The sequence below is a fragment of the Halichondria panicea genome, chromosome 13 (genome assembly GCF_963675165.1).
Source record: "Halichondria panicea chromosome 13, odHalPani1.1, whole genome shotgun sequence".
NCBI lineage: Eukaryota > Metazoa > Porifera > Demospongiae > Suberitida > Halichondriidae > Halichondria > Halichondria panicea.
Window position 1 is genome coordinate 3,973,100 of NC_087389.1, and position 24,145 is coordinate 3,997,244.

Consider the following 24,145-nt stretch of genomic DNA (forward strand, 5'->3'; position numbering starts at 1 on the left):
ATTTTCAGTGCAAAGACAACAATTCATATCTTAGTCGTATATATAGAAGAAATTATGTGTCGGAAAGCCTGATCCCACCCCCTATACTTTTGTATATACCATTCTCAAACATATACACACACACACAACCATATATCTCACTTGCGCATGCATGCGCATCGAGGCATAATTACACACACACAACTATATCAGGAGCACTATACAGGAGCACTATATATATACTGCATGCACGTATGGTAATACAATCCATATAGATAGCATAGCTAGCATTTATGCAGGGGTGGCAAGAGAATAAAGGCATCTCACCAACATATTGTACTCTGGGGAAAACTTAACAGCAACAGTCACATGTACCAATAACAGCATGCATGTACACATGAACTCTAAGAGTTTATGCGATAGAATCAAAAACCAAACCTAGCTGAGAGTTCTTTCAAGAGTTTAGATTCCTCTTGTTCTTTTACTAGTGCTTTTAACTCGTGGAACAGCTCCTTCAAATCTGCAACATCAAAACTAGTATTCAGAGCCATAAATACTATTATGTAAGTAAGAATAAGGGCTGGAGGAAATAAAGAAGAAAATGTTGACCGAAACGCGGATCACCAATGCTATTTACATTGTGTTTATCTATGATTATATGAATATTTTGCTCGACCAACACATACAGTACCAAATGGCTATATCTCATCAAAAACGCTGCTACCTGCATGTGTACACAATTATTATTGACTCACTTTTCTGGTCAGTGGTAGAGAGGAACATGAGTGCCACAGAGAACCTCCTGACTCGAGTGAGGGCCTGGAGTTGTGCCAGACAAACCACACCCACTCTAACAAAATCCTCGAGAAGGATTGTGACAATATCAGAGAAAATGTCTGTCTCCAGAGACTGTTGAAGGAGAGCGGGGTACTTGGAGACAGGGATACTCTGGGAGTGGGGGCGGTGGAGTAATTGTGTAGCTACTGTATAGTGCTCAATTTTCGAACAATAATAATTTCATGAATTAATCTTGAACCAGGAAAATTTAGAATCTTTAAGGGGTGTGAATCATTTGAAACTCTATTCTTAAAACTAATATCTGCGAAATATTTATTTTTAGTTGTTACTCAGTTAGAGGGTTTTGAAGAATCTTTGCAACATGAACAAAAAGCATTGAGGGTTGAGCGTTCCTTACATGGAAGACCAGTGGTGCAAAGAGTTCTATGTAAGGAACGCTCAACAACATTGCAAATATTCTGCAAAACCCGTATACTGTATTGTAGAATTGTACTTGTCCAAGTTTCACATTCAACCTTTGAGTGACATATACTTATAGAGGGAAAGAAAGGGGGGGGGGGGAGTGGCACTCAAAAGGTTGAATGTGAAACTTGGACAAGTACAATTCTACACACAACATGCATGGTTATAATTATGCATAACGTATATAGTACAAGTTAATGGACTAGAAGTTCAGTGGACAATGTGTATGTTTCACTATAATTATTATGTCATAGATTGAAGAGAGAGAGATTGGTGTACACACAATTAAGTTAGTGTATGTAATGTTGAAAATCGTACTGGCTGAGTTTAGTCTGAAGCTGACATTATTCTTTGTGGGTGTGGAGAATCACTATAGCTTAGATACCCCTCTAAATGAATCATGTCCTCCCTCACCTTGAAGTACTCTCCCAGTATTCCCCTGTCCCTCCTCACTCTCTTCCAGTCCCTCTGCAGGGTGATGGAGTTCTCTGGTACCGAGGGCAACTTAACCACACTCATCACACTTAAATCTTTCTTTACTGCTGAATCAGCATTCCCTGGTATGTCCTTTGTCGTCGAAGGTTTTAGTTCGGTTGACACAACACTCATCTTTGTACTGGGTTGTGGGTGGTCTGAAGAGCTTTCGGGCGAGATCAATGTTTCAATTAGCACGCGTTTCTTACTAATAGATTGGGCATGGGATGATTCCATGGTGGTGTCAGTTGCTTTTGGTTGAGTACCTATTGTGTCAGTAATTTGATGGGGTTTGGAGTTTGTGATTTCAGAGATCTGCAGGCTGACATTAGGTGCTTTCTCGTTGGTATTCTTTGGTTGAGAGCTGGTAGGGTCAGCTGCTATGTGGGGCGTGGTGGTGGTGGGGGGTACAGTGGTGTCTGATTGCTCCTCTCCAATGTCCTCTATAGTGATATGCTTCAGTGGTTTCTGAGGTGGGAAATAATGGGTCACTTTATAGAGATGACGAAAAAAACTGCAACACAATACATGTAGTTGCCGCAGCTTTGTGCAGTGGAGACTAATGCCAAAAGTGAACTAGTTGAGCCAATTGCTTTAGCATAATGCTCATGTGATTTGTAAATGCTTCTATAGCGTTCCCGTTCCAGGTAACAATATATAGTTCAATACAATAGTATACGCAAGGCAGAGCTACTGAGGCGATACAAATAGGTTACCTTTGATCGAAGATGAGGAGGTCTCTTGACTGGTTGAACAAACTTTTTGTCTCTTTCCTGGAGGGAGCAAAGCAACAAAACCACAGACATTATAATGAAGTAACAGTGAGAATCAGAGAATAGATTACATGTATTCATGATCAAAAGCTGTATATAGCAGGAAACTTAAGCATGCCATAATAGACTCAATAGACTTCACTTCACTTAGTCAACGAGTGTTGCAAGCTGCGCTGTGCTAATGCCTCTCGCCATGTTATGCTTTCCTTCGTTATAGTAGAGGGAATTTAAAATTTGCATTTGATTTCGAATGTGTATTATAAGTATATATCTATCTATAATTATAACTGAGAAGAAAAAACTTTCGTACATGCATCTATTGTATATGCATGCATGGTATCATTGCAGTATTTTGTGGCTTAATTACCAGGACGTCAAGAAGAAAGATAAAAAGTGATTCCGCCAGGATCTGGATTTTCTTACACGTGGGGATGATGAACGCGCATGCACATTAGATCCACAGGAATAAGGGGTGTGTCTGCAAGAGGGCAAGTTTACAAAAATTAAATAGCTTGCTACTTTAGCAACTCTTTTCTGACTTTTGTAGCTAATAAAAAAACTAGCGCTTTACTGCAAGGCTAACTCATAAGTTGAATAGAAACTTGTGCGAACAAATGATGCTACGAAAGATTCTAAAAAGACTGCAATGTGAGTCAAACTAGCCATAACTCGAGAAAGAAGCTATAATATGTAGTTTGCTAATCCGAAACAAAATCCAAGAGAACGTGGCTAGAAGCCTATATAGTTTTCGTCGCATTGCAACCGTTGAGCAGTTACATGAAACAGACACACACACACAGTCAGCTTTACCGTATCCCTCGTGCGGCTACGCCTCGAGGCATAAAAACATAGCATTCCATTAAGGTTAGGCTGGTGCTAAGTAAAAACATCAATAGTAGATGGTTGTCAAGTTCCAAAGGGTGATCGTGTTCCAAGAGTGATCGAGTTTCAATAAGCCATAGATGTGACCATAATAGAGTACCTTAAGGTGACATATTTTCACAGGTAGATTTGTTTGCGATGTCACTGTTTAGCTCCTTTCGCTGGTATTAAATTCTTAATTCTAGCTCAAGTTGGAGATTCAATGCAATTTCCAATTATCTGCGAGTACACATTTTTGCAATTTTACTCTCATAGCAGAAATTAATACTCCGAAAATATTTCACCTTAAGGTATGTAGTGTAAATGAGTTGGCGTGTGTGAGATACATGGTACGTAGCTTACTAGCTACTTGCTAAATCATGATGATGACTAAGCTATTGTAGTCAGTATCTAAAGTCTATTTGTGTTGAGTTTGACCTTCATAAAGTTGTCATAACTTTGTCATACTTCACTAAAATTCAAAGTTTCATATACCATTGGGTTAAAAAGCGCTTCTATCTATATGCTGTAGAGCTGGTAAGCTCCAACCAGCTAAAAAAGTGTTTCCCCCGTGTAAAGTTCAAATAGGGTGGTCGGACTATGGCCAGGCACAGTAGATGTAACGTAACTTTCTTGCCATAATTTACATTGCACACAGCTTCTCGATTCTCATTGTCCAAACACACTGGCACGATATGACTTCAGAGAATCTGAATAATAGCCCATGCAGGACTTTCCCCAAATTGGAAAGTCGATACATTTGATACGCTAATTATAATTAGCTTATCAAACACTCACTGTACACGTAAAACTTGTACAAATTCCTTAGCTCAAAGAGGTCTTTTGCTGTGTGGGGGAAACTGAAAATCTACAATCTGACAAGGATCGTGATAATTACTATAGGTATTTGCAATCTTATCTTTACAAAGTCCGGTATACACTTGCACAGTTTGCAAAACATTGTAGTAATACAATATCAAAACTTTGTTGCTAGGCATCTTGGTCCAATACGAGAGAGACTAATTACTATAAATCACTTCCCACTGCATTTTTCCATTTTGATAAGTATTAAAATTTCATATTCCTTGGTTAAAAAGGGCTTCCATCTATAACATTATGCTTAGTGATAATTAGCAATTCCATGTAGAAGTCCCTGGCACAACTTGACAACCACAAAAAGCATAAATGAAGCCATAATTCAGTTACACGAGCATGTAAAAACACACACGCAGAATAGAACAATAACACAAGCATTAACACAAGCATTAACACAAAACTCCTTTACTCTTCATTATTTTGTGAGTTTTCTCCGTATCTTCAATAGACAGATGATGAACCAGAAGATAGTCCTTGCACTGTTTGTGATCCCAATTTGTATCTACCTTTGTACGAAATCGTTCGTCATTTTTTCTTTCTAAGTCAAATGGACTGATCCAAGCTCCAACTGAGACATCTTCGTTGTTGTAGAGTGTAAGACCGTCAGCATTGATAGCAATTCTGTGTATAAGGTCTTTAGATAATACATAACCCAATCCCAATGCATACGGCAGGTATTTGTCACACAACTTCCAATGTGTTTCCGCCCACTTTCCTTTTTTATTTGGTTTACGTGATTGAACCAAACCCCAGTAGAGAGGTCTATGGCTAGTTCTTTTTTTCAATTCCAATTCAATCCGATCCAATTTAGGGAATGAGTCGTCGTCAAGTTTCAGTACAAAGGAGTAGTTTGTGTTCTTGTCCACCCATATAAAGGTATGTAAAACTTTCCTGGTGAGGTTCTTGTATGAATCCAGGTGATCGGTCAAAAGTAATACATCGCCAAACGTCTTATTCTCTGAAATTAGCAACTCTGTTTTGTTAGCATTCAGATCAAGGGTTCCTATAACAAACTTGACTGCAAACTTCTTTTTGTGTTCGACATAGCTACCCACCCAAGTCTTCCTAATCACATCTCTCCTAGCTCTGTTCTCGGGTTTTGAAATGACTATCACGAGTAGTACATTATTTGGAATATAAGCTGTTTCAGGCAAGTCATTGGATACAGCTGTGGTATCTGCCGGTTGGCTCCATTCATTGTGATCCAGCGGCTCACATTGAGACAATTTGGCTAGGTACCATACAGTAGCAGTGTATATGGTTAAAGCTAGGAGCAACACTGTACACTTTTTACATCCTACATACTGACTGACCAAACTCATTTTGTAAGTAGGCGCTAGGCCCAAGGCCTAGCCTTTTCATTTTATAAGAGCATGCAGTCAGCTGTTCCAGTAAAATGTGCTGAGCTGGCATGCTCCTAATTCTAAGGAAAGGAAGTTGTGAAAATAATATTGAAAACATTTATGAGCCAATGGCAATGGTCACCTCTGACCCAGAGCCTCTGGCCGGCCCTAGATCTATATCTTAGACTAGACTGGCGGCGACAGCCCCTCGCGTAGCGCGAGGGACTGGCAAACTGCCTATCAGTCACTCGTCTCAGCTGCAACAAGCATTGCAGCCTATCAGATTGCTCAACGTCATATTAGCCCTGTAATTGTAACCGCACTTACACTTCAGGAGATTCAGTGCATTCCATAGTAGCTGAATCTCATAGCAAAATTTAACCACATTATCTATAATGATATTCATGTTTAGTAGTGTCATATGATCTATTACACTTCCGCTGAGACGAGTGACTGATAGGCAGTTTGCCAGTCGCTCTGTTGCCGCCAGTCTAATCTTAGACATCGACAATCAGGTAGATTTGTTTGCGATGTCACTGTTTAGCTCATTTTGCTGGTATTAAATTCTGCTAATTCTTGCTCAAGTTGAGATTCAATGCAATTTCCAATTATCTGCGAGCACACATTTTTGCAATTTTACTCTCATTCGCAGAAATAGCAGAAATTAATACTCCAAAAATATGTCACCTTAAGGTATGTAGTGTAAATTAATTGGCGTGTGTGAGATACATGGTACGTAGCTTACTAGCTACTTGCTATAGATCATGATGATGACTATAAGCTATTATAGTCAGTGTCTAGCAGATCTATATAGCTTTTACAACATACAAGAAATATACATACACACATTTAATAGACAAGAAACTGAATAGACTCTAGCTAGATCTAAGTAAAACACACGATCTAGTAAGCTATACGTAGGTATAGCTAGCTAGCTTGATTGAATTGCTTACAAACTTCCAATTCCAAGTCTATATGGCCATGTCCACCAGTGCCTGCACAACGTTTATTTAACAGTCCAATATCTCAACCTACCTGCCCACCCTCACGCGACTTCGCATCCCAGGCTCTAACTTTATCTCTATTTCTTTTTATTTCCTCCAATTAATACCTTATTGAACGATTGTGAAAAGAACAGAAAAAGGAGAGCCGACCGAGGCTACCAAATGAGCAAAAAAGTGTTTCCCCCGTGTAAAGTTCAAATAGGGTGGCCGGACTATGGCCAGGCACAGTAGATGTAACATAACTTTCTTGCCATTGCACACAGCTTCTCAATTCTCATTGTCAAACACACTGGCACGATATGACTTCAGAGAATCTGTATAACAGCCCATGCAGGACTTTCCCCAAATTGGAAAGCCCTGATACGATACATTTGATACGCTAATTATAATTAGCTTATCAAACACTCACTGTACATGTCACATAATACTTGTACAAATTCCCTAGCTCAAGAGGTCTTTTGCTGTGTGGGGGAAACTGAAAATCTAACTTATACAATCTGACAAGGATCGTGATAATTATACAAGAACTATAGTATAGGTATTTGCAATCTTATCTTTATATATACAAAGTCCGGCATACACTTGCACAGTTTGCAAAACATTGTAGTAATACAATATCAAAACTTTGCTGCTAGGCATCTTGGTCCAATACGAGAGAGACTTACTATAAATCACTTCCCACTGCTTATTCACCCTGATACTTATAAGTATGCAGTGATTGCATGGGGGTGATATTGGCACTGATGTATACACACACATCCTTTGTGTATACAGAATCGTGGGAATAACTAGGCTTGAATAGGAAACTAATGTATCTGCATGTGCAACTATAATTAATTTATATAGGTGGGTGGCAAGTAAATAGAAAAAACCTTCTCTCAAAATTAATTACAAACATGCACACACTGACAGTATACCTTATTCAGTTTGTTTAGCTCGCTCCTAGCAATTTTGTTCCCTGGCTCCAGTCTGAGAGCAACTGTGAAGTCATCTCTCGCCTCTTCTATTCTCCCCAGTTTGAGTCGAGCCGTCCCTCGACGGAGATAGGCCTTGAGATAACGGTCATCAAGAGTTAGCGCCAGGGAGCAGTTACTCTCAGCAGACGCGTATCTGTGTGAGTGTGCATGTGTGTGAGAGGAGGGGGCATGATACATATATAGTACCTAGTTAATGTGCGATCCGAGAAAAAAATTGTCTAATAGACCTCTTGAGACTATACTAGCACTACCATGCTAATGATTATGGCAAAACAAAACACAATGCTGTGAATGCATAATTATGTAGATAGCAGGCACAGAGCACTGTTGTATACCCATACAATGTTATATCTCTTACTTCTGCAGTTTGAGCAGTGCCATTGCTTTGTTGGCTGGCATGACAGCATTAAGGGGATCCAGCTCTGCTGCTTTAGAGTAACACTCAATTGCCAGCTCATAGCGACCCTCCTTGAACAGATCGTTCCCCTGAAAGTATAATCCCATGCACATTACTATACACTCATATAATTATGCCTTGGGTGTGCGCACGCAGTGAGGTATGCGATAGTGTGTTTGTGTGTGTGTCTGTGTAGACCGCTATTAATAGCTGCTCAACGGTAAGAGTTTCTATAGACAAAGTCATGTTTTCTTTTGTGGATTTGCAGCTTCGTCCTCCAGTTTTGGCTATACGTTGAAGGCCATTGCAGTCGTTTCTTCAGACTTGTATCTAGCAAAAAAATTTTACTTAGGAGTTAGCTTTGCACTATAAAACGCTAGCTACAAGAGTGCATGGGGAAAGAGCTGCAAAGCTGCACAAAATGAGAATGATTAAACATATATACTTTTGGCAACCTTCTTGGCAACAATCAGGGTCAATCATTTCCCACTGTCTTGCACCATTCTTGCTTAAATAACATAAACGTTGCAAGCTGCGCTGTGCTAAGCTTTCGCTGCTCAAAACGTATTAGAGTGTTAGAGAAGAGGGAATAAGTGTCTTAATTTGTGAAAAGACTTGTGCATGTACATAATTATCTATTGTATTGTAGCATTTTGTACCAGGACCTCAAAGAAAGAAGAAGTTGATTCTGCCAGGATCTGGTTTTCTCACACATGCACGTGGGGTTGAGTGCGCATGCGCAAGTACATGAGTAAGGGGTTTAACTGACGTCTGTAATAGGTTAAAGTACGCAATGGCTGCTGCAGCTGCTGGCAGTTAGCTTTGCAGCTCTTTTCTGACCTTGTATAGCTAACAAATGACTAGCGCTATAGTGCAAGGCTAACTCCATAACTTGAATAGAAACTTTGTGCGAGTAGATGATGCTATAGGAACGGTTCTGAACAGACTGCAACAGCCTTCACTGTAAGTAAAAATAGCCATAACTCGAGAACAAAGATTTTTATAGTTTGCAAATCTACGAATCAAATCAAAGAGAACGTGGTTAGAGCCGATTGAAGCTGTTAAATTTTGTCGCATTACAACGGTCAAGCAGTTACAGCTGGAATACACGCACACATGCACACATACACACACGCACAGATATGCATGCAGTCAGCTTTACCGTATCCGTAAAAAGTATTAGCTTTATGTGCAGCTATAGTTTCCACCGAGGCAACAGCACTTGTGGTGCTTTCATCATTAAGCATGCAAGATTGTTATTATAATTATTTACAGCATTCTTCCGTCGGTTGCTTGTAATACACACACTCCACATACCATTTACCTTCTCTTTCTCGTATATGGCCTGCTGCTTCCTCACTGCCTCCTGTTCATTTTCCTCCCCCTCGGAAGAAGAGGTGCTCTCCACCTGATAGTCCACTGCTTCACAGGCACCGTCCTACAAAATGAGAAGGGTGTAACGTACATGTACGTATTGGACAGTCAATGTATACACTAAATTTTGAGGATATACTAGTCTTGTACAATAGCACTCACAACATTGTGAATGTGCAAAAATCCTTCAACTTTTAACCACAACAGTGGCTATATTTAACCCTTGAAAATACACTGAGCCTTTCAGTTAAACATTCAATCAGTTGACATTTAACAATTTTTTCGTTTTGATAAATAATTATTAGTGAATGTATTAAAATTTCATATTCCTTGGTTAAAAAGGGCTTCATCTACCGTATAGCTGGTAATTTTCGTGGGGTAAAATATTCGTGGTTTTCGTGGTTGGAGGTCTGACCACGAATATTTTACCCATGAATGAAGCGACCTTGCCTACCTTTACCTACAATCCAAGCAGCAACCACGAAAATATTATCCACGAAATGTCGCAATATTGCTGAACCACGAATATTTTGTCCCCCGAAAATTACCCGCTATACGGTATAACATTATGCTTAGTGATAATTAGCAATTCCATGTAGAAGTCCCTGGCACAACTTGACAACCACAAAAAGCAAAAATGAAGCCACAATTCAGTTACACGAGCATGTAAAAACACACACGCAGAATAGAACATTAACATAAGCATTAACACAAAACACCTTTACTCTTCATTAGTTTGTGAGTTTTCTCCGTATCTTCAATAGACAGATGATGAACCAGAAGATAGTCCTTGCACTGTTTGTGACGCCAATTTTTATCTACCTTTGTACGAAATCGTTCGTCATTTTTTCTTTCTAAGTCAAATGGACTGATCCAAGCTCCAACTGAGACATCTTCGTTGTTGTAGAGTGTAAGACCGTCAGCATTGATAGCAATTCTGTGTATAAGGTCTTTAGATAATACATAACCCCCTCCCAATGCATACGGCAGGTATTTGTCACACAACTTCCAATGTGTTTCCGCCCACTTTCCTTCTTTCCTTGGTTTACCTTGTGATTCAACCAAACCCCAGTAGAGAGGTCTATGGCTAGTCCTTTTTTTCAATTCCAATTCAATCCGATCCAATTTAGGGAACGAGTCGTCGTCAAGTTTCAGTACAAAGGAGTAGTTTGTGTTCTTGTCCACCCATATAAAGGTATGTAAAACTTTCTTGGTAAGGTTCTTGTATGAATCGATGTGATCGGTCAAAAGTAATACATCGCCAAACGTATTATTCTCTGAAATCAGCAACTCTGTTTTGTTAGCCTTCAGATCAAGGGTTCCTATAACAAACTTGACTGCAAACTTCTTTTTGTGTTCGACATAGCTACCCATCCAAGTCTTCCTAATCACATCTCTCCTAGCTCTGTTCTCGGGTGTTGAAATGACCATCACAAGTAGTACATTATTTAGAATATTAGCTGTTTCAGGCAAGTCATTGGATACAGCTGTGGCATCTGTTGGTTGGCTCCATTGATTGTGATCCAGCGGCTCACGTTGAGTTTTAAAAGACGATTTGGCTAGGTACCATACAGTAGCAGTGTATATGGTTAAAGCTAGGAGCAACACTGTACACTTTTTACATCCTGCATACTGACTGACCAAACTCATTTTATAAGTAGGCGCTAGGCCCAAGGCCTAGCCTTTTCATTTTATAAGAGCATGCAGTCAGCAATCAGTCTGTTCTAGTAAAATGTGCTGAGCTGGCATGCTCCTAATTCTAAGGAAAGGAAGTTGTGAAAATAATATTGAAAACATTTATGAGCCAATGGCAATGGTCACCTCTGACCCAGAGCCTCTGGCCGGCCCTAGATCTATATCTTAGATGACAATCAGAGTGCAGTGCAGTGGTCAACTGCCAGTATAGCCTCGGTCCCAGGCCGATTTTTTTTTAATAGAACGAAGTTGAAAAATGCGACCTAGCGTTCAATTGGAGACGGATCGGCCTGGGATCGAGGCTACTGCCAGTACTGAGCTAGCTAGCACTCACTGCAGGTCTTGAAAATATCTATGTGCAGTATAATGATAATGGAGTAGAGTCTGATCAGGTAAACTATACGTATTATAAATTGTAACTAGGCCGCCAAGGAACTTCGATGGATGGAACAGCACAGCAGGCTACATGAGATACAGGACTGGAAAAACGGAGTGGTGCACATGATGCTTGTACAATACATCTGCAGTGGAGCCTCGAAAACTATCTACTCAGATTCAACGAGGCTATTTTGTCGGGTACCGTCTTTCTTCTAATTATTAAATACAGCACCACAGGCTCTGCAATAGAACGGAACTAACTCTTTAGTTTACAAAAAATCAAATTTACATTGCGTAATTTAGTTAGCATAATTATAAACAACCTATACCAGTCCTATAGTTATAAAATACAGTTAGCCGAAAGCTTCAAGTACATAGTCTGCAAGCTCAGTTAAATCATAGATTGAAGAGTTAGTAACTCTTCAATCTATGGTTAAATACTGCTGTTGATGATACAGATACGATAGAGTACTACTTTGAGAGCAGATAATTATAGCTAAATCACAAACGTTTGAGGTCTTGAAACTTTGAACGGCTATATTCGAGGCAACCAGGTCACTGTAATGCTTTCTCTTTGTTAGCGCCACTCTATTCTAAGAACCAACTGTCAAAAATAATTATTTTGTCGTTCTAAATGCAGACCATTTCCAGATTTGAAGTAATTGTTTTAGTGCTGTAATTAGAACAAGATGGTACTCGCTCAAAATAAGTTGTGTTTCCTCGAGACATATCTTTTTCAGAAATTTGGAAAAGAATTAAGGCTTAGTCTAAGCAACGTCTTTGAAGGCTGCTAATGTTTGTATATAAGCACTGCAATACTTCATGCAGTTCCAAAGTTTTGGTAAAAATGGGCGTGGTGTAGAGTTCAAAAGAATTTCTCGCTTCCGATCCTACTGATGTACATGAGGGGTACATCGTTATTATTGTATCTGAAGAATCAAGAGAACTGATCAAAATGAAAGCACCGCAGGTGCTGATGCCTCGGTGGAGATGCAGCTACATAACATAAAGCTACTATAATAGCTTAATTTTATACACATGATGAACATTTTTTAATTTGCATGCTGCATGCAAACTCAAAGAGTGGGTAATGATTGACCATGATTGTTGTTAAACGATCGCGATGCCAAAGTTTAAATCTAAAATTAATGGCTGCCATCAGCAGAGCCTTGCAGCTCTTCTCACTCTTGCAGCTAGCGTTCTAGTGCAGAGCTAACTACTAAGTAGAGTAGCAACACTCGATCGGTGAACATGCAAGTTTGGCTACGTGCTTTTCTGAAAAGGGTGCAATGGCATTCCAAGTAAGCAAAACTAGGCATAACTCGAGAACGAAGCATTATTTTGCAAATCCACGAATTAAAATCCAAGAAAACATGACTAGAAGCCTATAGAAACTCAGTCTACACACACATACACACACACACTACCGTATACCTCGCTTGCGTATGCGCATCGAGGCATAATGATGAAAGAGATCTGGGGTATATATCAGCATCAGGTGGGATCTCCATTAGAAACATAGAGCACACGTGATTAATTCATTAATGACCTTTTGACCGATATACGTGTCGAACCTCCTCTGATATCAGCAGGAGTGCATTAGGAGGAGTGTGCAACTCCCACGCACATTCCATTCTACATCTAGGACTGATTACCCACTAACACTTGTAATTGTGTAAAACTGTTAGCCATGAATAAAATTAAATGTGGGCTGGAGGTACAAACCTCACGTGTGTGTACTTTTACTAAACTAGTGTTCAAGCTGGCGCTGTGCTAATGCCTCTCGCCATGTTTTTGCTTTCGCTCAAAAGTATAGAAGAGAAAGTATAGAAGAGGAAAAAGTGTATAAAATAATCTGTCTAAAACTGACTTGCAATTGTATAATTATGGTATCATTGTTGTGTTTTGTGGCTGCTTATACCAGGACCTCAAGGATCTAGGAAGCAACAAAGAAGAAGATTTTGTTTTCAATTAATTATAAGCGGAAGTGCATAATTATTTCATAAAGTTAGCTTATCTATATAAAGTCACTGAGAAGAAAAGACTTATTACATGCATCTATTGTTGTATTATGTGGCTTTAATACCAGGACCTCAAGAAAGAAGAAAATTGGATCTGTAGTTCATGCAGTGTATAATTATAATATTTAAGAAGAAAAGACTTGTGTACATACATATTGTTATCTATAGTAGTGTTTTGTGGCTTACCAGGCCCTCAAGAAAAATATGATTCTGCCAGGAGGATGGGGAATGAGCGCGCATGCGCATTACATCCATAGGAATAATTAAAGGGTGTGTCCAAAGAGATCAATTTCACAAATGGCTACTGCTAGCTAGCTGTTTTAACAGGTATTTTCTGAGTCTTGTAGCTAACAAAAAGCTAGCGCTTTAGTGCAAGGCTAACTCATATGTTGAATAGAAAGTTTGTGCGGACAGATGATGCTATGAAAGATTCTGAAGAGACTGCAACAGCCTTCAATGTGAGTCAAACTAGCCATAACTCGAGAAAGAAGCTTTAGTTTGCTAATCCACGAATCAAAATCCAAGAGAACGTGGCTAGAAGCCTATAGAAGCTGTTAGTTTTCGTCGCATTGCAACCGTTGAGCAGTTACAGCTGGAACAGACACACAGACACACACACACACACACACACACACACACACACAGTCAGCTTTACCGTATCCCTCGTGCGGCTACGCCTCGAGGCATAACTACACCTACGCACCCACTTAAAATGCTGTCTGATAGTGACGTAGTATAACCGTAACGTGGTTTACACTACAGTACATTGGATACTCCTCTTAATGTACTCTCGGTACCAGTAATGGCTGCATCAGCAGAGCCTTGCAGCTCTCTTCTCACTCTAGCTTGCAGCTACCTATAGCTAGCGTTCTAGTGCAGAGCTAACTACTAAGTAGAGTAGCAACACTCAGTGAACAAGTTTTGCTACACACTCTTCTGAAAACGCTGCAATAATGGCATTCCAAGTAAGTAAAACTAGAGAACGAAGCATTATTTTCAATCCACGAATTAAAATCCAAGAAAACATGACTAGAAGCCTATAGAAACGCCCTTCATTGATCCTTGAGCAGCTGTAGCAGTCTACACACACAAACACACACACTGACACAGATACACACACAAACACACTACCGTATACCTCGCTTGCGCATGCGCACCGAGGCATAATGACATGCAGGCTTCATTTGTTCGGATAATCGATTAATAAACTTATAGATCTAAGGGTGATTACATGTATACATGTACACTCATTATGATAAAGTAAGTGAGGATGCATCCAGTATGAATGTAGAACCTTAACACAAAACACCTTTACTCTTCATTATTTCATGAGTTTTCTTTGCATCTTCATTAGACAGATGATGAACAAGAAGATAAATCTTGCATTGATCGTGATGCCACCTTTTTTGCGCACTTGAACGAAATCGTTTGTCATGTTTTATTTCTAAGTCGAATGGACTGATCCAAGCTCCAACTGAGACATCTTCGTTGTTGTAGAGTGTAAGACCGTCAGCATTGATAGCAATTCTGTGTATAAGGTCTTTAGATAATACATAACCCCCTCCCAATGCATACGGTAGGTATTTGTCACACAACTTCCAATGTGTTTCGGCCCACTTTCCTTCTTTGCTTGGTTTACCTTGTGATTCAACCAAACCCCAGTAGAGAGGTCTATGGCTAGTTCTTTTTTTCAATTCCAATTCAATCCGATCCAATTTAGGGAATGAGTCGTCGTCAAGTTTCAGTACAAAGGAGTAGTCTGTGTTTTCGTCTACCCACACAAAGGTATGTAAAACTTTTCTGGTGAGGTTATTGTATGAATCCAGGTGATCGGTCAAAAGTAATAAATCGCCAAACGTCTTATTCTCGGAAATCAGCGACTCAGTATTCAGATCAAGGGTTCCTATAACAAACTTGACTGCAAACTTCTTTTCGTGTTTGACATAGCTACCCACCCAAGTCTTCCTAATCACATCTCTCCTAGCTCTGTTCTCGGGTGTTGACATGACTATCACGAGTAGTACATTATTTGGAATATTAGCTATTTCAGGCAAGTCATTGGATACAGCTGTGGCATCTGTTGGTTGGCTCCATTGCTTGTGATCCAGCTGCTCACGTTGGGTTTCAAAAGATAATTTGGCTAGGTACCATACAGCTGCAGTATATATGGTTAAAGCTAGGAGCAACACAGCAATAGTTCTATACATTCTAAAATATACTAACATAGCTGTACTGATAGGAACTTCGATTTATACTCCTAATCCAGCCTTCTAGTGTGAAGTGTGCAAACTATGATAATTATTTCCTCCTACGCATGCTTCCTATACACTGTATATCGGGTTTCGTGCGAGGTTCATCGATTCCAGTACAAGCCTGGTTGTGGTTATAACTTTACGAATTGCATGCGCATGCGTGCTCACCTTTGCGGTTCTTTCGACCTACAATTCACAATCGAAAAAACTTTGCATTCGAATCCGATGTACAGTATACATGGTTTTAAGTAATTCAATTTCTGCTGTCTGTGAAAAATGCAATGAATGTCATTAAAACCACCACGAGTAAAAACTAGAGCACTAAAGTGCAAACCCTCGGCTGGTAACATGAAACCAGAGGAGTGATATAATGCAGTGCATGTAGTATGTATAACTAAGCTGTCTAGCACAGCAACTCAGGAGCAATAAAACTAAACCAGACTGGAAGCATGATGAACATTTGAGAACAGAATTTCACTGGTACATACATGCACTGTGGACTAGGATCACAGCAAAAAGCCTGGAGTATTAGAGAAGTATGGCTCCTGGAGTCCTGGTGCTAGGATCCAGAGTCAGCAAAGAAGCCTCCCGAGACAACAAACCAGTCATAATTCTAGTACGGGATCACTTCATCTGCAAGTAATAAAGGCCACAGTGTAGCTAGCTTAACGTGCAAGTTCAAGCTTCTTAGCTTTTATTCGACAACGAAGCTTTAACATCAAAATCTGCCACTATTAAAACTAATAACTTGTTGTGTGAAGGCTATCTGTGCTGTAAACGCAGCGCCATGACACGCAGGTGAGTAGATTCACCTGTCACAAACAAACAAACAAACCAGACGACTACTATACCCGTGGCCGCCCACGCGCGCCTCGGATAACAAGTGTTATATGAACGGCATTAATTGCAAAATGTACAAAACTGTAAAATCGCAAAAAAACCACCTGTGAAAATATGTCACTATGCATACTCTGTTTCATACTCGATTATATTATGTATTTTAGATATTGAGGTACGATCAAAGTGCTCTGCTTCTGTGACGTCAAAGAATGGTAATGAGGTATAATACACGCTAGCAATTACGCAGAGAGCAAGCATGCAGATAACCCCAGTTCCTGCAAGCGATTTATTGGGTGTTTTTTCAGTAAAATGGAGTAGCCAAAGGTCGCCAGAGAAATACTAACACTAAAAGAGCTTTAAGTGACAAATTGGACGCTATTGTGCGAGACAATGACTGTTTAAGATCCTTATAAGGAGTCCATAATAATTATAGAGAACAAGGTTTATGTTCGGTAATTGGCTATTTTCTAGCCAGCAGGCCATGCACTTTTTCATTCTGGACAGAAGTATACTTAGATGATGATATAGCTGAGCTATACATTCGCCCTAGTGTACGATAATTGGTACTTCCAAAGGTCAGAGGTCAGTTTGACATATGACAGAACAACGACCTTTGTGTGAGGTCACCCCTTTAGAGACTACACGATTTTCCTGAAGGGGCGCAGTAGCTAAAAGTAAACTACTTTGCAGCGGCACTAACATGAAGGGGCTATTTTATAAGGGCGCAGCAAGCAGTAACCTTTATTGTACAACTGATTGTCGCACGTGATCATTAATTAGTGACCTTTTGACCCTGTCCAACCTCCTCTGCATGCATGCACACAGCCCAAAACTTATTGGCTCTTCAATTGTACAATAATGGTGCTGAGAAGGAACAAAAACAAGAAAGCGACCAATGCTTGGGTAGTCTACTTTCAAACAATGTGCATCAACTCTTGAATTATTAAGAATATTCTGTGGTGCTAATTGGTCTGATCTGATTGAATTTTGGCATCTGTATAGAAGTCCATATTCATAGCTAGCGTGTATATACGTACATGTACAGGTTGTGCGTTAAAAAAGCATATATTGACAATTTAATAAATTATCATTAGGTTACCTTTAGATGGAGCACAAAAGGTCTACTATTACATCAAAACACTGACGAATGATCATTCACAGAAACCATTATTTTGTTATTGTGGTTATATTTTTCTATTGAAGCAAACCAAAAGCCCCCGTTTTACACGAGGTCGAATCCGGATCAGAACACCCATATTAGTTCTGTTCACGTGCACACAATAACACTATAGTACTAGGAGTATAACCCAGTAGATGGCAGGAGTATAAGTAAAATGTTTTCTTCCTCGCTTAGAGAAAAAGATAGTAAAATAGAACCCTGCACGGACTCACCTCACTACAAATTTGGTATTTACGACTAGGCCATAGTCATAAGCTTAGTTACCGCTTAGTTACACCAGTTTGTGAATCGTATGCATATACTAGGGCGAATGTGGCATGCAATTGAACGATTTTTAGTTTAATGATCACGCTGCACGCATGGAATTATTGATCTCGTCTGATATACTGGGACAGAGCCATTTTTAGTTGGCGACCCTCACTTAACTGATTCGCCAATTGGCAAAATGTACCCGCTACAAATGTACCCGCTACAAAATCTGGCACAATGAGATATATAGCTATACACCTTGCTCTCAGCCAACAAACTATATAGACTTGTATATATTTTCATATCTGAAACGCTGTGTAATAATGGATGCAATACTTGATTTTATTCACACAAAACACACTTTGTTCTCATTAAATGATGACTATTCTTCGTGTCATCAATAGACTGGTGGTGAATAAGAATATAGTCTTTGCACTCTTTATGTTTAAAGCAACTTTCTGATTTTGTGCAAAAACGTTCATCATGTTGACGTTCAAAGTGGAATGGACTGATCCAAGCTCCAACTGAAACATCTTCATTGTTGTAAAGAACAAATCCGTCAGCATTCATAGCAATTCTGTGTACAAGGTCTTTAGATATTACGTAACCTCCTCCCAATGCATATGGGAGGTACGTATCGCTCAGATCCCATTGTGTTTCTGCCCATTGTCCACTTGTTTTTGGATGGGATCTTGAAGCAATCTTCCCCCAGTAGAGCGGTCTTTTCGTTGTTCTTGCTCTCAACTCAAACTCAATCAGATCCAACTTGGGAAATGAATCGTCGTCAGTTTTAAGAATGTAGGAGTAATTGAAGTATTGGTCTATCCACATAAACGTTCGTAGAGTTTTCCGAGTGAGGTTTTGGTAAGATTCAGAGTGGTCTGTCAGAAACAATAAGTCTTCAAACGCTTCTCTCTCCAACATGAGTTGCTTTTTTTCTTTGGCTTCCAGATTTTGGGTTCCAATAACAAACTTTACTGGAAATCGTTTCCCATGCACTACATAGCTTTCTACCCAAGTTTTTCTAATAATATCTCTCTTGGCCGCGTTGTTTGGTGTTGAAATGATCAATACAAGTAACAAGTTTTCCTCATAGTTACTTAGTGATATAGAACTGACGGGCATCACTTGACAACCAGATCGATCAGAGTTATTGACAGAGATCAGTGTTCCACAGTGTGCTCTTGGCTCGAGGCAACTAGTCAGGACATTGTTAGATCTACTTGAGGTTAATAAGGTTGATAAGTACAATACAAAAACGATTGATACTAAAAGTAGAAGTAGAGTAACATAGACTATCTTTTTTAGCCTTCTAAACATGCTAAAAATGCAAGTGTCAGCATTCAAACAGCAGGTGAGAGATCAGATTACATAAACCACAATTATAAAGGTGGGTGGTTACTCTAAAGAGAATGAATGGTATATGAATGGTACAATAGGCTATATAGCTAGTGCAAGCAATTTGTTACAAACTATACTAGCTCATGTTATTCCTTTGTCAGGATGAGAATTCATCAGCTATATACCTGTACATCTTAGCACTGTGCTGAGACACCTATACAAATGAATGTTACAAGCTCCGCTGTGCTAATGTGTCTCTGCATGTTTTGCTTCGCTCAAAATGTGTTAGAGTGTATAAGAGAGGTCATTAGTTTTTCCAAGGGCGTATCGACTGAGAGAGGGCATGCAACTCAGCATTTATCTAACGTCAAATGATAGTCACGGAAATACCCGATATGCCATAAATAGATATGAGTGACACGGACTTTCCACAGTTCACGGAGTACTTCATACTTAGCTATAGTGTATATATCATAATAATTATGATCGTGCTAGTGAGTCTAAGACTCCAGCGATGAGATATAGACAAAGGAGGACGTCATCAAGTCTCAATGTATTCAACTAGTGGGAGTATAGTGAGGAAGTACCAGCGTCTCAAAGCACGACCATCGCCTCTTAAAGATCATATCTGGAGGCGTTTGCGCGGTTGTTCCTTGTCACTGTTAGAGTCTTCAACAGAGATTCAGAGAAGATTGTCCTTGTCTCTTATACTTGCAAATAGGATCTATTCAGAGCTAACCAGCGTACACAATAAACTGCTAAACCTTTTCTTGACAACTTGCTCACTGACAAATGCATCATTTCCTGGTGGGCGTATTCTCGAGGCAAATTAGCCTATGTAGGAACTTTCACTCAAAAGAGGGGAGGACGTAATTTCGGACGTGGGCGTAATCTCGGTAGAGTACGGTAGTATACTGAATAGTAGTTGAATAGTATACTGAATAGTCCGTATACTCTACTTCAGAACTGAAGAGCGTCACTACCATGAAAGTATAGACCTGAAGGGTCTGAGAGCGGCCCTACTTTGGACCGGCCATCTCCAATTAAGATGGCAGCTAAAATCAAGTACAAATGTTAATCCCTGTACAATACACTCATACACACCTTTACTACCATCATCAGACATTACACAAGCTTGGCAGCAATGGAGCGCAGGTTAAAGCAGTTTACAAAAATACGGAATTTTGTAGAACCCTTCTTCACCACCAGGCCACCCATGAAGATCCCAAAGGAACAGTTTGAGTGCAGAACTACACAAGGAACTTCTAAACAAAATCCAAGAAAGATTCCACTGCAATAAAAATAACACCTGTACATGCCTTAAACTGTCCATATTAGTGAGTAAGGTCGATCGTTATACGTTCTTATTTACTGGAACAGCAGATTTGAAGAAGCCGAATAAATTGCCCGAACACTATAGCAATTGTACTAGCTATTAAGCTATGGTTCAAACCGCTTGCTGCATGTGCTTTGCTGTAAAATAATGAAAGCACCACAGGTGCTGATGCCTCGGTGGAGATGCCAAAGCTACATAACATAAAGCTACTAAAAGCTTTTATACACTCATATGACGAACATTTTTGCATGCAAACTCAAAGAGATGCTTGTTGTTAAAAATGATTGTTGTTAAAAACGATCGATGCCAAAATTTCAAGTCTAAAATTAATGGCTGCATCAGCAGAGCCTTGCAGCTCTCTTCTCACTCTTGCAGCTACCAATAGCTAGCGTTCTAGTGCAGAGCTAACTATTAAGTAGAGTATAGCAACACTCGGTAAACAAGTTTGGCTACGTGCTCTTCTGAAAAGGCTGCAATGGCATTCCAAGTAAGCAAAACTAGGCATAACTCAAGAACGAAGCTGCAAATCCACGAATTAAAATCCAAGTAAACATGACTCTTACTTGCACTTGATTCATCCTTGAGCAGCTGTAGCAGTCTACACACACACGCAGACACACTACCGTATACCTCGCAAACACTGCGGGTGAAGTAATGGCTGCAGCATGAAACAGCTAAGTGCTGATTTTTCTCACTTATGCAGCTACAAATATAGCTATAGCGTTCTAGTGCAGTATAGAGTAGCAACACTTCATGGACAAGTTTTGCTATGCACAGTTCTGAAATGGCATTCCAAGTAAGCAAACCTAGCTATAACTCGAGAACAAAGCATTATTTTACAAATCCACAAATTGCAATCCAAACTATAAAGAGCCTATAGACACTCTTGCTTGCACTTCATTTATTATTGAGCAGCTGTAGTAGTCTACACAGACACAGACACAGACATAAATACGTATAATATACCTTGATGCGCATGCGCACCTTATAGGCATAATTATGCAAGTACTTGGGTTCAATCAAATTAGTACTGCAGCGTCCACTTTATGAGAATAATGTCTGGAGATTAAAAGATATACATGTACCATAATATAAATTATTGGGTTTTGAATGCGAAGTTGTTGCATTTTGAGTGGGCAGATCAAAGGAAACACTGTGCCAATATCTGCCATATGGCACAGGTCAAGCCTTGAACTGTGCCACTATCTGGATACTCGCATAGTCTGGCCTAAGTGACCTAAAGCCCACCGACCACCCAGTAACCTGAAACGGTCCCTTTTATAGTATAACACCGTTGTAGTTACTAGTGGTTTTCATTAAGTATATTCATGACTTCCTGTGTATTATTAAACGAGTCTGGGTGCATTCCACAGCCACCACAAGTAGTTGAAACTAGTTGTCCTATAAAAGGAGTGATGTGTACACGGAAAGGAATGCACAAGGAATGCAACAAATCAGTTGTTACACAGCTCACTCGTGCGCACATTGGATATATTGGCTCAGTAATGCCTTTGCCCTCGAGGGCCGCAGCCCTCGGGCCTAAGTCACTACTGAGCCAATATATCCCATGTGGCACTCGTGCATGTGTCACAACTATAACTTAATCATTTGCGAATGCCACTGTGCATTTCTATGAACCGAGTGAAATTGTATGCGCATAAATAATATATGCTCATATGGACTTTTTGGTGTCTTTCATTTACGGTCTATATGCGAAAACGTACAATTGAAATAACCTCACATTCGAAATCAGGTACCGTAGTCTACCGAGGTTACGCCCATGTCCGAAATTACGCCCACCCCCACATCCCTACCCTCACGTTTGAGTGAAAGTTCCTGCACAGGCTCATTTGCCTCGAGAATACGCCCACCAGGAAGTGATGTACATGTATTTGTTAGTGGCAGTTGTCAAGAAATGGTTTAGCAGTTTCTTGTGTACGCTGCATGGTTAGCTCTGAATATAGTTATAGATATACTAGATATACCTAGATCCAATAATTACTCCTATTTACAAGTATAGACAATCTTCAACCTTCTGATGAGGAATCTTGACTTGCACACTTTTTTATACCTAGCTACTTTACTCATGCATTACCATTGTTGAATATTGTATTTCAAGAGCTAGCAGGCCTCAGACGCAGACAGAAAATACGAGTGGACGTCAGTTCGAGGCAAACACCTGGGTGGGCTTAATTTCAGGCAAAATAACTGTTTTCGAAATTAAACCCATCCCACCTGTAGCTGCTTTGTATGTATGTCAGTAGAGTATGATATACGGTAAACATGTGTATACGGTAGCCTGTCGATAGTTGGTAAGGAGTGATGTAATTAATGAGTGATTGACTCACCACATCAAATTTGTCCCAAGCTTTAAAATCATGGGATTTTATACGCGGTGGTTTCCGTGCTTCAATTTTCACTTGCTTAGACTTCTTCTTCTTTGTTGCCTTTGTTCTTGAGACACCTCGGACAGGGGGCAACTTCTGTGGGAACACAAACACAAGGTTAATCGATCAAACATTATAATTATATACATGTATGCAAATATCTTCACAGTCAACTACCCGCTCTACAGTACAGTAGCTCCTACTTTCTGTAGGACAGAGGTCAGTTTGACATGACAGAGCTACGAACTTTATGTGAGGTCACCCCTTTTAGGCGCGCAGTAGCTAAAAGTGCAGCATCAGGACACAACAAGCAGTAAAATTTACTACAAAAAACATAAGCTCACGTGATGATTCATTTATAGCGACCTTTTGACCCTGTCCAATCTCCTCTGAGTCATACCATAGATAGTCACCAGAGGTGTAGCCCGCGGTTTTACTCGAGGCTTAGCTAATTAGTTACACAGCCTCCACAAGCACTCAACGTAAAAGCACTACGTACTTCTCTTCCGTTTTCAACCCTTCTCCCTCAATTATCTAGACTCATACGGAGCTAGCTCTGTGTATTAAACTTCTAACGAAAGTACACTGATTTTACAACTTACTGCCGCATTTATATATTAAAATTATGGCCAGGTGACGGTTTTGCTAGATCACATGTTTGGGGTGCATTCTATAGCGCTTAGAGGAATACTATTAGCTTATGTATCAGCTCACTAATAAATACAAATGCAGTCGGACCTCTTTGAGGATGGATTTTTGGTTGGACAGAGAAGCATCAGTCGTCTTGACGTCTGTCTCCCACGCTTTCAGGCCCTTGAGATAGTCCTGCAAGTCACTTGCATTGTTCCTGATTTGCATCTGCATTAGAGCAGCCTTTTCAGCATCCATATCTGTTGGCTTTAGCTTTAATAGTAGGCCTACTGACTATATCTAGTATCTACAGAGCTAGAGCTAGAGATGAGACCAGCCATATGGTTGGTTGGTGGTGATCGCCACAGATTTAGGCATTCTTAAATAATTATTTGTGTTTTTAATGACCTTTACCTAATTTCATTCCAACTCTTTTTTTTGTTTAGTGTGAACATTGAATCCTCTCTCAAGTTGTTGATGAGAAGGGTACAATTTTATTATTTTTGTGTGCTTGTGTT

The 24,145-nt window shown here is 39.8% G+C and overlaps 4 protein-coding genes across 4 annotated transcripts; all 4 read right to left on the bottom strand.

Annotated features, from left to right (window-relative positions):
• Positions 1 to 245: 245 nt before the first annotated feature.
• On the bottom strand, positions 246 to 23,992 carry LOC135346864 (RNA polymerase II-associated protein 3-like). The gene is made up of 9 exons (XM_064544623.1): positions 23,736 to 23,992; positions 22,959 to 23,093; positions 9,269 to 9,382; positions 7,906 to 8,033; positions 7,488 to 7,680; positions 2,430 to 2,486; positions 1,654 to 2,181; positions 735 to 927; positions 246 to 499 (listed from the first exon to the last, which is right to left on the bottom strand). Exons 1-9 carry the CDS (start codon positions 23,883 to 23,885, stop codon positions 405 to 407), a joined length of 1,593 nt encoding a protein of 530 aa, XP_064400693.1. The 5' UTR covers positions 23,886 to 23,992; the 3' UTR covers positions 246 to 404.
• Positions 2,497 to 7,367, bottom strand: LOC135346866 (beta-1,3-galactosyltransferase 6-like). Its single transcript, XM_064544625.1, has one exon. The coding sequence runs from the start codon at positions 5,543 to 5,545 to the stop codon at positions 4,613 to 4,615; it is 933 nt and encodes a 310-aa protein (XP_064400695.1). The 5' UTR covers positions 5,546 to 7,367; the 3' UTR covers positions 2,497 to 4,612.
• LOC135346865 (beta-1,3-galactosyltransferase 6-like) lies at positions 9,891 to 11,066 on the bottom strand. Its single transcript, XM_064544624.1, has one exon. It carries the CDS (start codon positions 10,966 to 10,968, stop codon positions 10,024 to 10,026), a length of 945 nt encoding a protein of 314 aa, XP_064400694.1. The 5' UTR covers positions 10,969 to 11,066; the 3' UTR covers positions 9,891 to 10,023.
• On the bottom strand, positions 13,800 to 18,226 carry LOC135346867 (beta-1,3-galactosyltransferase 6-like). Its single transcript, XM_064544626.1, has one exon. It carries the CDS (start codon positions 15,635 to 15,637, stop codon positions 14,708 to 14,710), a length of 930 nt encoding a protein of 309 aa, XP_064400696.1. The 5' UTR covers positions 15,638 to 18,226; the 3' UTR covers positions 13,800 to 14,707.
• Positions 23,993 to 24,145: the final 153 nt, after the last annotated feature.